Source organism: Vombatus ursinus, unplaced genomic scaffold (assembly GCF_900497805.2).
Source record: "Vombatus ursinus unplaced genomic scaffold, bare-nosed wombat genome assembly UNPS02015030.1, whole genome shotgun sequence".
NCBI lineage: Eukaryota > Metazoa > Chordata > Mammalia > Diprotodontia > Vombatidae > Vombatus > Vombatus ursinus.
In genome coordinates, this window is record NW_020954808.1 from 2,205,660 (window position 1) to 2,217,519 (window position 11,860).

At 52.8% G+C, this 11,860-nt stretch overlaps 1 protein-coding gene across 2 annotated transcripts in view; it reads right to left on the bottom strand.

Moving 5' to 3' along the window:
• AXL (AXL receptor tyrosine kinase) overlaps nucleotides 1-11,860 on the bottom strand; it is a 19,864-nt gene that overhangs the window by 3,462 nt on the left and 4,542 nt on the right. The window contains exons 5-16 of one of the 2 annotated variants that reach the window (XM_027846025.1): nucleotides 7,626-7,706; nucleotides 7,305-7,420; nucleotides 5,735-5,945; nucleotides 5,377-5,516; nucleotides 5,131-5,281; nucleotides 4,772-4,798; nucleotides 4,030-4,162; nucleotides 3,620-3,714; nucleotides 3,089-3,184; nucleotides 2,789-2,866; nucleotides 1,205-1,297; nucleotides 664-785 (exon numbers count right to left, since the gene is read on the bottom strand). In XM_027846025.1, the coding sequence (XP_027701826.1) occupies nucleotides 664-785; nucleotides 1,205-1,297; nucleotides 2,789-2,866; nucleotides 3,089-3,184; nucleotides 3,620-3,714; nucleotides 4,030-4,162; nucleotides 4,772-4,798; nucleotides 5,131-5,281; nucleotides 5,377-5,516; nucleotides 5,735-5,945; nucleotides 7,305-7,420; nucleotides 7,626-7,706 (1,343 nt within the window). The remainder of the gene's footprint in view (nucleotides 1-663; nucleotides 786-1,204; nucleotides 1,298-2,788; nucleotides 2,867-3,088; nucleotides 3,185-3,619; nucleotides 3,715-4,029; nucleotides 4,163-4,771; nucleotides 4,799-5,130; nucleotides 5,282-5,376; nucleotides 5,517-5,734; nucleotides 5,946-7,304; nucleotides 7,421-7,625; nucleotides 7,707-11,860) is intronic. The other variant, XM_027846026.1, reaches the window with a different exon arrangement.

Genomic DNA, 11,860 nt, shown 5'->3' on the forward strand with positions numbered 1-11,860 from the left:
GAGAGAGAGAGAGAGAGAGAGAGAGAGAGAGAGAGAGAGAGAGAGAGGAAGAGGAGGTAGAGATTGAGGAGCTGGGAGGTTTGGGTTTTGGAAAGGAGCAATTGATGTAGAGAAGACTGAGCCAGATTCTAAACTTCCAGAGAGGTCAGAGACAAGGACCTTGGGTTCTAGTCTTGCTCAGTCACATCGTGGCTGTGTGACCCTGCCAAGTTACTCAACCTCTCAGTGCTGTAGGCCACTTGGGAAGACTCTAGGCTGCAGGTGATGACCTACTTTGATAGAGGGAATTTCTTACCAGGAACACTCTATACACTAATGAAATTCCAGATCCATTAAGGAAAAAAAAAAGGGATCCTAGGTCTGAGATCCATTCTAGCCATGACGTTCTGCATTCTAATATTCTAGCTTCTATAGTTCTAGATTCAAAGGTTCTATGAAGCTGGATTTTAAGACTTAGTAATTTTAAGAAGCCTCAGTTATATGGTTACCAATCTCCCTTCTCCCTCTCCACCTCCTCTCTCCCTTCTCTCTGTGTCCCAGTCCCTTCCCTGGGCCCCCAGAATCCTGGGTGCAAACCCTAGCTCTGCCACTCTTTGGCTGTGTACTTTACCTCTGGGGATGGACTGCTCCTCCTACCCCTCCCCCCAACCCCAAAGCCCTCACCATAGGCTGGTCCCCAAGTCGTGAATAGAGCAGGAAGCTGTGCAGGTCCCCATGCTTCATGAAGGGCAGAATGACCACAGGTGAAGGAAAGCCCTCACACTCAGAGCCCTGGAGGCAGACCCCTGATCCCGCCCCCCCACCAGGAAAGCTTCTTAGTCTCCCACTTTCATGGGTTACCCCCTGATGCACCCCATCCAACTTCTCCCCCTGGCCAGTCTCCGCAGGCAGAGGGGAAGGGAGCAGAGAGGCTGACAGTTGAGGAGGCTGGTTCCCAGGGTTTGTTTCCGGAGCCCAGGGGGTTGGAGGGGAGCAGCTATTTCTGGGAGAGGTCAGGGGTTACATCGCTGCCACATTCCCAGGCTAGGGGGAGGGGCATGTGGAGAGAGGGGCTGCGGAGGATGGGTGGGGGCTGTGCAAGGCCCTGGCGCAGCTTCCACGAAGGCTAAAGGACAGACCCAATCCTTCCCTCCCCTCCCCCCAGATTTTGGGGTCTCCCAATTCTCCATGTGCTAGCCTCTCCCGTCCCCGTCCTCCAACTCACCAATGAGCCTCATAACATTGGGATGGTCAAACTCCTTCATACAGACTGCCTCACTCAGGAAGTCTTCCATCTCTGACCTGGTGCAGATGGCAACTAGGATGAGGCAGGGAACGTGCAATTACAATAATGGCCGATGTTTCTGTAGTACCTGTGAGGCAGGTGCTACCGAGTTGCTGTCGTACAATGGGGAGATTGGCCAGTCATCCCCTGCCACACTCGTTTTAACAGAAATGGAAACTGAGACTCTGAGGGGCAGTGAGGCGGCCGTGCCCACACAGCCAAGCAGAAGCAGGGTGTGGACCTTGGTGTTCCTGACCCCGATGCCTCTCAGGCTCGTTGGGGTTTCGATTTAGAATGAACCCTAGAGGCCACAGGGCTGGGGATGTGGAGCTGACCACAGAGCTCAACCTTGTTGCAGACAGCTCGAGGCAGAAGGAAGAGCACTAGCTCTGAAGCAGAGGACCTGAGTTCAAATCCTGCCTGAGTGACCTTGGGCAAGTTACTTAAACTTCTTCAGTTTTCTCATCTGTAAAAGAAAGGGATTGCCTCTGAAGTCCCTTTCTGCTCTAGAGCTCTGAGCCTGGGAAAGCACAGCTCTTGCCTAGGTCCCTCCCCTGCTCAAGAAGCTTCTGGGGCTCCCTGTTGCCTTTAGGGTTACCACACGACCTCCTGCTGGTGCCACAATCTGGCTCCTGCCTACGTGCTGAGGCTCTTTATGGCACACACTCTATGTTCCAGCCCCCCACATGTGACATTACTTTCCCATCACTCCGCCTTTGCACAGGCAGCACCTCCCCCCACCTGTGCCTGGAAAGCTAGGCTTCTGAGAGTTTAGAGCTTCCTTCACAAATGCCATGTTTACAGGAAGCCGACGGCTCTCCCTGCTGGAAATCACTTTGTATCTATTTTCTCTTTCTTTCCTTTTTCCTGCCTTTCTTAAAAAATTATTAATTTTTAACATTCATTACAATTATTTTTTGAGTTCCAAATTCTCTCCCGCCTGTCCCTCCCCCATCCATTGAGAAGGCAAGGAATATGACATCGACGTGCCAACAGAATCATACATATTTTCTTTACTCAGGTTGTTTCCTCCCAATAGCATGTTAGCTCCCTGAGGTCAGGGACCGTTTAAGTTTTACCTTTAGATCCCCGGTCCCCAGCACAGGTCTTGGTACACAGTAGGTACTTAATAAATGCTGTTCCCTCTCTGAACAAGCATTTATTAAGCACCTACTCTACGTCAGGCACTGTATTAAGTGTTTTACAAATATTCAACCCTCACAACAGCTTGTGAGGCAGGTACTCTCATTATCCCCATTTTGTAGTTGGGGAAATGGAGGCAGAAAGAGGTTAAGTGATTTGCCCAGGGTCACACAGCTAGTTCAAGGTCCCATTTAGATTCAGGCCCTGTGCCCACCACTGAGCCACCTCGCTGCCTCCATGAATGGAAGTAGCAGGGGGCATTGGGGTTTGAAGCCACATGGTCTGATTCTAGGTGCTCTGGTTCGGGGCTGGTGTGCATAGAGGAAGAAGACAGGGCTTGGAGGGGAAGGTAGGAGAGATGCCTCCTACAAGCAGACTCACTCTTCATCGTTTTCACAGCCACTTTGAGGATGGAGTCATCCTGGTTCAACTGCCCTTCCATGACAGAGCCAAACTCCCCTGGGGGTGGGAAAGAGAGAGGGAGACAGAGACAAGAGTGAGGGAGGGGGAGGAGGTGCTGGGGGGCGGCCCCTGAGCCCAAGCAGAGAGAAAGGTGGCAGAGTGCAGCTTGGGGGCCATAGGTGACCTCCATGTTTCTTACTGAATGATGGAGAGGGATTGGATTTGAGGATGTGGAAGGAAGAAATCAGGGTGGGGTTGAGAATAGTCTGGGAAACTCACCTTCTCCTAGGGTCTTTCCCAAGGCTACCTTATGTCGGTCCACCATCACGTCTCGGAGTTTCTCCTTTAGTTCTTCACTAATGCCCAGGCTGTTCACTGAGAGCAAAGCAAGGGCCAAGAATCAGAGACGACCGTCTCTTAGGGGCAGTAATCCACCCAAAGCCCGAGGTCTGTTCCCTCCTCTCCTCCAGCCTTTATCCCTGTTGTGTAAAGTCCCCGAGGGCAGGGGCCACTTTAAAAAGCTTTTCTCTATATCCCTGGTGCTTAGTAAAGTACCCAATGAACAAACCCTTGTTGATTGATTGCTGGTAGAAAGGTATTGGACTGAGTCAGGAGATTCCTGCAAATTCCTTCCCCTCACATATTCTAAGGTTATAGAAGGCCAAGATTCTAGGGTTCTAGGGGCAGTCCACTCTAGAATTCTCAGAATCTAAAGTTAGGGAACCCTAAGATTTGAAGATTCTGTGACTGTCACCGGGGAAGGGAGCATCAGTGGAATTGGGAGCATTCTATGGACTGCTTGTCCCTTACGGGTAGCTTCAGTAGTGCGCCGGCTGTAGGACTTTCGGACCCGGTACCGGACAACGAGTTCTCCTCCGCGCTCCACCGTGGGCTGAAACACTTCCCTGGGGAGATCAGGGCAGGTGGTGAGGGCAGAACCCCACCAGGGACGTGGGAGAAGGAGCTAGACGCCTGGGTCCTGTTTGGTCCTTGGGGCCTCCCCCCACCCCAGACTGCTCTTCGATCCCTATCGTAGAAGGTCCAGATGGGAAGTCAGAGCACCTAAATTTCAGCGCTCCTTCTGTCACTTGGTCAAGTCAACTTACCCCTGGGCTGTGTGGGATGGCCTCTGAGGTCCCTTCCAAAGCTAGGTCTAGGATTTGATGGCAGTGTCCTAGGCCTGGGAAGAGGGACTTGGGTATGCGGCAGGCCTGGCTTACCCATAACGTGTCTCCTTCTTTCTCCGGTGGAAGAGGAAGAGGGCGAGGAGGAGGACACAGGCAGCAGCTGTTACGGCCCCCAGGAGCACGTACCACCAGGGCCAGGAGAACGCAGGGGCTGGGGGGTCCTTCACTGCAGGGTGTTGGGGGGGGTCATGGAGAAGCAAAGCCCCTTTCCTGGAGGAAGCCCTGCCCACACCACCAGGGACCCAAGGAGGTAGGGATAGGGGAGGTACCTGGGATTGGATTGGAGGGGTCAGGAGGGCAAGGAATATGTAGTGAGTGTTTGAGAGGGGAGTGAAATGAGGTAGGTGTGTAAAAGGCTATGTGGTGGGAGAAGGGATGGATGTGAGGGAAGGGTGTGCAATGAGTGATGATTGTGGTATGCAGCCCAGAGTGGGAGTGCAAGGAACTGAGGTGAGGAGGGTGTGCAAGGAGCATGCAATGGGTATGTGATGGGGCACATCAGTTTGTAAGAAATGCACAGGGATGTGCCAGGTTACGTGGGATAGGGGTGTGAAGAAGGTCCTTAGCAAGTCATGCTGGGGGTAAATAATATCAGGAGTCGTGGGTGGGGTATAGGATTGGCATTCGAGGGAGCTTCCTGAGTGTGCAAAGGGGATGTGGGCACCATGCCAAGCTTTCCAGGGGGCACATTGGGCAAGAGAGGGGGCTTGATGATTGAGCCAGGGCCATGCAAAGGGGGATAAGGGCAGTGGAGGGCCATGCAAGGGGCCCTTACCATGCTGGCGCACTGGCTGCCCATTCCCTGTGTGGAGAGAAGAGGGGAGGGGAGGAGGGGGAGCAGGCTCAGTGTGGAAAAGGGAGAGGAGTACTAGGGGTCATAACAGGGAAAGTAGTCTTAGTGGTGAATAGGGCATATGGCAGCGGAGAGAATAGGGTTCTCCTTTTGATGGTGCAAATGAGGAATCCTGGAAATATTTTGGGGGTCTCAGGAACAAGTATGCGGTGGGAGGAAGTCAGGGTGGATCCTAGGCCACATTTGGCATCTCCGATTTGGGTTCAGGGAAGGTCTCTGGGCCAGGCTTGGGGAGTTTCAGGTCTGGGTCTGGGTGGTCCCAGGGTTGGGTTGGGGGGTACCTGGTCTCCAGGGCTTCAGCAGCACCGGCGTGCTCCAGGGCCCATCACCGGCAGTGGTGTAGGCTGCCACCCTCAGGGTTAGGTTGGGCAGCACCCCTTCTCCCCGAAGCTCCAGAGTCACTTCCCGCCTCAGCCCTGCATCCATCAGCACCTGAGCCATGGTGAAGGCAGGGAGAGGAGTGAGAGTGGAGGCTTGGTAACCTCTCCCCATCCTGCTCCCTCCTGCCTAGCTGAGGCCATGCCCACCTCAAGCGCATCTTCTTCCCGGTATGCCAGCTTGTATCCTCGCAGCGTTCCCTGCAGTGGAGCCCGAGGTGGCTGCCAGCGCACCAGAGCCTGGCTGCCATTTCGGATGGCACTCACATTCTCTGGGGGTCCCATCGGCACTGGGCAAAGAGGGATAGAAAGGCAGGCTGAAACCCCCATTCTTTCCCACTCCCATCCTGGCCCCATGTGAGTCAGAGTACCTCCTGGAGACACCCTGTGATATAAGCACACAAGTGAGCGGGAGAGGGGAGAGCTGTCTGAGCATTTTCCTAGACTGGAAGGGGGCTGGAGGGTAGGCCAAGAGATAGGAAGGGTAGGGACCCAAGCCCCAGCCTACCTCCCTCAGGCGTCTCGACCAGCACCCAGTGTGTCCAAGGTGAGGGGCCCTGGGAGCTGGCACAGGCCACACGGATGTGGTAGGCACTGTGGGGCTGCAGGTTTGTCACGTTCAAGCTGTGGGGTGGTACAGCTATTTGAAATGCCAGGGGCTTCTCTGGCGGCTCCACGGCTCCGGGTCCAGCCCCAATCTCGTCATCTGATAGCACAGCCTAGGTTAAGAAGGAGGGAGGGAGGGAGGGAGGAGGAGGGAATAAGGCTCAGGGCCCATCTGTGGACCTGAGGTTTTATGATTCTTTTGATCTAAGATTCCACATTCTATGAATCTTTTCTGTCTGTGCTCCATTATCGTATGATTCTTTTGTCCTAAGGTTCCACTGTCTAAGAATCTTTTGTTCTAAGGTACCATGTTCTATTATTCCCTCTAATTCTAAAGTTCTAAATTCAATGGTTCTGAGGCTCTATATTCTGTGGTTCTAAGGTTCTGTATTTTGTGAATCTTAGGGGTCTAAAGTTCTGCATTCTGCCATTTCCATCTAATTTGAAGGTTCTTAATGCTATGGTTCTGAGGTTCTATATTATGTGGCTTTAAGGTTCTGTTTTCTGTGACTCTTATGTTTTAAGGTTCTGTGTTCTGTTGTTCCTTCTAATTCTAAGGTTCTTAATGCTATGGTTCTGAGGTTCTATATTCTAGAGCTCTAAGGTTCTGTATTCTGTGAATCTTATATTCTGAGGTTCCATGTTCTGGCATTCCAGTTCTAAGGTTGTTAATGTTATGATTCTGAGGTTCCGTATTTTATGGCTTTAAGGTTCTATTTTCTGGGATTCTTATGTTCTAAGGTTCTATGTTCTGCCATTCCCTCTAATTCTAAGGCTCTTAATGCTATGGTTCTGAGGTTCTATATTCTGTGATTCTGTATTTTGTGAATCTTTTGTTCTAAGGTTCTATGCTCCATGCTTCCCTCTGGTTCCTAAGGTTCTAAATGCTATGGTTCTGGGGTTCTGTATTTTATGGTTCTATGATTCTATATTCCACGATTCTTTTGTTCAGTGTTTTGTGGTTTTCTGTGGTTCTCAGGCCTATGAGTCTATGGTTCCCAGGTTCTGTATTCTTTGGTCCTTATATTTTAAGGTTCTCTCTTCTGTGGTTCTATAACTCTGGTTCTAAGGTTCTTTGATTTTCTGGGCCCTGAGAGGTCCAGGGAACTATAAAGATACTGGAGAGAAAGGGATTCTTAGGAGGTTCCTTCCCCCTTACCCCCACTCCTCTCCAACATACACTGAGGAAGAAGAAAGAGGTGAATGGGTGGGGGAAGGCACCTGTCTTGCCCTCTGTCCTTCAGTCATGGAGGGGAAGGGGAAGTGGGATTTGCTGAGGACAGAGGGACAGACGGATGTCCCCAGCCTGACTCCCACTTCTCCTTTCCCTGGTATGGTAGTGACCCCCCCACCCCCACCCTTGACACTGGCCCTGGATTCAGCCCCAGTGGGAAGTGGGACTTGGGCCTCTGAGGGAGACGCTTCCTCTTTTGGGGTGGGGACAGGGAGATGCCACTGGGAGGACCTCTCACCTGCAGGGCACAGTTGGTGATGGGGTAAATACCACTGGCCCCTGGTGTCCAGACCACTTCAAGCTCTGTGGGACTGCTGGACATGGTCCGGAGATGCTGAGGACGTTGTGGAAGCACTAGGGATCACAGACAAAGGATGATGTGAAGCCTTCCCCTTTCCCTCCCCTCCATAGCCCCCAAATCCTAGCCCTCACCTCCTAGGTTACCCTTAGCCCCGCCTGGCCTCCTTGCTTCCAGACTCCTGTCCCCCATCCCCCATTCTCCTTCCAGCCTCAGCCCTTTCCTCCAAGGATTCAGCCCATCCCTGTCCCCTAGGGTCACCTGTGACTGTGGCCGTCCGGGATGTGGTGACCCCTTTAGCATTGTGGGCCTCACAGGAGAAGGACGATGTCTTATTCAGGCCTGGGGTGGGGTAGCCATTGGGGGAGAGGGAAGTTATTAGAATGGTGGGAGCTGTGAGGTTCACAGAGCTTTAAAAATTTCAATTTAAGTATGTTTCTGCAGTACTACTCAGGGTCGTCCCCATTTCACAGGCAAAGAAACTGATCCCCAGGGACCCACAAAAAGGGACTCTTAGTAAAGTTAGTGGTCACATCTTTGGTCAAGACTAGAATCTACACAAGGAAGGGTCAAGGCTCAGGGCTCTTCCTCTATGTCAGAAGATCAGAAGATCTCCCCAGGCACAGGTTGGGGCCACAGGGATTGTGGGGCGTGTGAGGGTGTGTGTGCATGTACACATGCATGTGCTCCTACTCCTGGAATCCCCTGGGTTGTGGGGGAAGTGGGAGAGGTCGGGGTCGGAGAAGCAAGCGCGTCTGAGGGACTGACAGACACAAAGTCCAAGAATTACAGAGATAAACAGGCAGGCCCATAACATACACACCCTGAAGAATAGTCACAGTCCCCCACACGGATGTCCACAACCATCATCACACACACAGCTAGGGCAGACACCGTCACACACACACACATGCTCCTAGTCACACATCCAGGCCATGGCCAGAGTCACAACCAAGGTGTGCACATGCATACGGGGTAGACCACCTTGACATTGACACATACAAGGTGTAGTCACAGACACTCGCATAGAATCACAGACACATCTGTGCTCACATCGACAAAGAAAACCATGAGCACACACATAGCTAGAATCAGAGACAGTCTGTCTCTCTCTCTCTCTCTCTGTCTCTTTCTTTCTCTCACACACACACTCTCTCTCCTCTCTGTCTCTCTGTTTCTCTCTTACACACACACGGGCACACACACACACACACACACACACACACACACACACGGAATCACCCACAAAATCCCAGATGCCTACATGGTGTCCTGGGTTCTTCCAACTATTCAGTCTCCAATGGACACACACTCTTGGGAACTGCCCCCTCAGTACTGGAGGAGGCCCAGAGTCAGACAGTTGGGCAGTTGGACCCCTGGGGTGTGTGTGTGCCTGTGCCTGTGGGTCTGCCCTGCCTCCATCCCGTCCCACACCACTTGGTCTTCCTCCTCCAGGTCCTCTCTGACTCCCTCGGCACAGACAAGGTTTCTCATCGTCAGCAGGAGTGAGGGGGAAGGGTTGAGGAAGAGGAGGGGGACCCATGAGGCCGGAAACATACCCTCCTCCCCTGCTCTGCCAAGGTCAGATGCCCAGGCGGCTGCCATCAGTGGGCATGGTGCCAAGTGGGGGAAGGGGGCAGTTTGTGCCTAGTGATGGCCTTTCCCAAGGGACAGAGAGGGAGAAGGGGATGCCCTGGGCCTTGATCCTGGCTGGGAGCTAGAAGGAAAGAAGAGAATGGGGGAACAGAGAGGGGACAGGGAACAGGGGTACAGTGGTAGAACACAGAACTGTAGGGGGGGACAGAGGGGAGACAGAAGAGAAGGCAGTGATGAGAAAGAGAAAATATAGTGGAGGAAGGAAGAGAGGGCATTAGGGACACAGAGAGCAGTCAGCAAGGAGACAGAACAGTGGGGGGGCAAAGGACAATGGGGGCAGGGAGATAGGAGGCAGGAAGGAGAGAGGGAAAGGACAGTGTGGAAAGGAAAGAAAACCACGAGATCAGAGAGAAAACACTGAGGAGAGGACATTGGGAGAGAGAGATGGGATGGAAAGCAGATGGGGGAGACAGGGCGCAGACATTAGGGGGCAGAGAGGCGGCAGTAAGGGGACAATTTGGGGGCCCTGAAGCCTCAGAGGAGAGGCCCCATGGGGTCTCTAAAGCAGGGGGATGGAAGCTGTTGCCCAGCGCTGACCACAACATTCCTGATCCCCCACCCCCAGCCCCGCCTGGTCCTGTGAGTCACCTCAGGGGTGGGTGAGCTGTTTCTGGCTGAGGGGTCCTGTTGGGGTGCTAGGGGATCTCAGAACCCAGGGGGTCCCTCTAGATCCTCGTCAGGTCTATGGCCCATTCCAGGCTCTTGCCCTCGCTCAGAACCTTGGAAAAAGCCCCTTGGCCTATGCCTGGACTGGTGCTGGACACTGTCCAGATGTGCTTCCCAGATGTGAGCCCGGCCTAAACTCTTGGCTAGGGCTCTCCGCCCCCAGCTTTTCCAGGGACTGGGAGGAGGAGTTGTGGAAAGAAAGTCTGGGCCTGACACTCTGGGGTACACCCTGTTAGACTCTGTCTCTCACACACACACACACACACACACACACACACGATGATAACGTTCTTAGAGACATCGTACCCCATTCAGATGTATAGACACAAACAGATACACAGACATGGAACCGTCTTCACACATGACACAGTTCAGTCCACAAACATTTATTAATGTTTGTCTGTTTGTGCCAGCCACTGTCTTAGGTGCTGGGGGTGCACAGACAAAATTGTGTTTGAAAAGAAAGAGTGCTTGCCCTCCAGGGGCTTCCAGTCTTACGGGGAGGGCACCGGGGCAGCAAGCCAGCTCTGAGATCTGAGCTATGAGCCCATGAGCACGCAATAATACAGGATGGCACTTTATGAGGGCAAAGAGGGCATAATCGAGGACACTGAGAAAGGGAAGACACACACAGTGACAGACAGACAGACACCCTGCGTCCTCTCCTTCCCAAGGGGTCCATTCTCTATCCTACCCCCACCCCACCAGCCTGACTCAGCCATGGTCACTGCCCCTGACTCGCCCCTGACTCATTCTGGGAGGGGAAGGGGGACCCACGGGAATGTGGGGAATGTAGACCCCGCCCGAATGATACCCCCACTGTCCTGGGGATATGGCATTCCCCAGCTCAGGCCCCTGTCTCCTCTCTCTGATGTGGTTACCTCATTTCTCTCAGGCACAGCCTCCCAGATGTTCCCTTCTCTGCCCCCCCCCCCCGAAAAAAACACACAACCCAACTTCTAGGCCTCAAAGGGGATTTTAGCGGGGGCAGCCTCTATTCCCAATCCCCAGAGAGTCATGAGAGGGCAGGGTTCAAGGCTGCCAACCTCTCTCTGTCTCTCACCTGGTGAGTGGGGAAGGATCCCAGAGACTGGGAACGTGCAGGCCTAGGGCTCTGGCTCCTCCTGACTTTATGGATGATCTATGACAACTGTCTTCCCTTTTCTGGGCCTCACTTTCCCCCTATGTACAATAAAGGCATTCAATGCTATCACCCTCAAGGTCTGTCTTTCAGTTCTGGGATTTGATTTTTCTGTTTTTCTCCCTTCGACTCTGTCTCCCTCTGCTTTTCTCCTCATGTTTCTATCAGTTTTCTCTTCATGGCTCTTTGTTGGTCTCTGTCTCCCAGCTTCTCAATCTGTGTTTTTCTGTATACTGTCTGTTTCTCTCTCTCTCTCTCTCTCTCTCTCTCTCTCTCTGTCTCTCTCTCTCTGTCTCTCTCTCTCTGTCTCTCTCTGTCTCTGTCTCTTTCTCTTTCTCTCTCTCTCTCTCCCTGTCGCTCTCTCTCTCTGTATCTCTCTCTGTATCTTTCTCTCTCTCCCCTTCTCTCCTTTCTCCACCCTTCTTGCTCTTCTGCTCTCTTCACCTCTCTCTCTCCCCACCTCTGTCTCTCTGTCTGTCATCTCTCTCTCCCTCTTTATCTCCCTCCCCCCACTTTTCTCTCCTTTCCTCCCTCTTCCCCCTGTCTCTTCTCTCTCTTCCTTTCTCTTTCTCCCTCCTCTCTTCTACCTCTATTTCTCTCTCCCTCCACCTCTGTATCTCTGTCTTTGTCATCTCTCTCTTTCCCTCCCCCTTCTCACCATGTCTCTTCTTGTCTGTTGGCTTTCTTATTTGGGAAAGAAAATGGGAGAGCTTCTGCTAACCTAAGGTGGCAGAACCCAGCCCATGACATGGAGTGGGGACAGGGGCACCAAAGTTTCCGGTAGCCAAGGTCAAGGGCAGGAGATGAGGCATCTGGGACTGTGTCTCCCCTCCTTCCCTCCTCCCCTCCATGCCCACAGCTTTCCCCTCAGGGTCCAAGACCACGAACTTGGACCACATACAACCTTCAGATATGAACCCCAAACAAAGGAGGCCATTGAGAGTGGGCTGGGTGGAGGGTAGGGGAGAGACAAAGACATAGAGATTGAGAGAGAGAGAGAGAGAGAGAGAGAGAGAGAGAGAGAGAGAGAGAG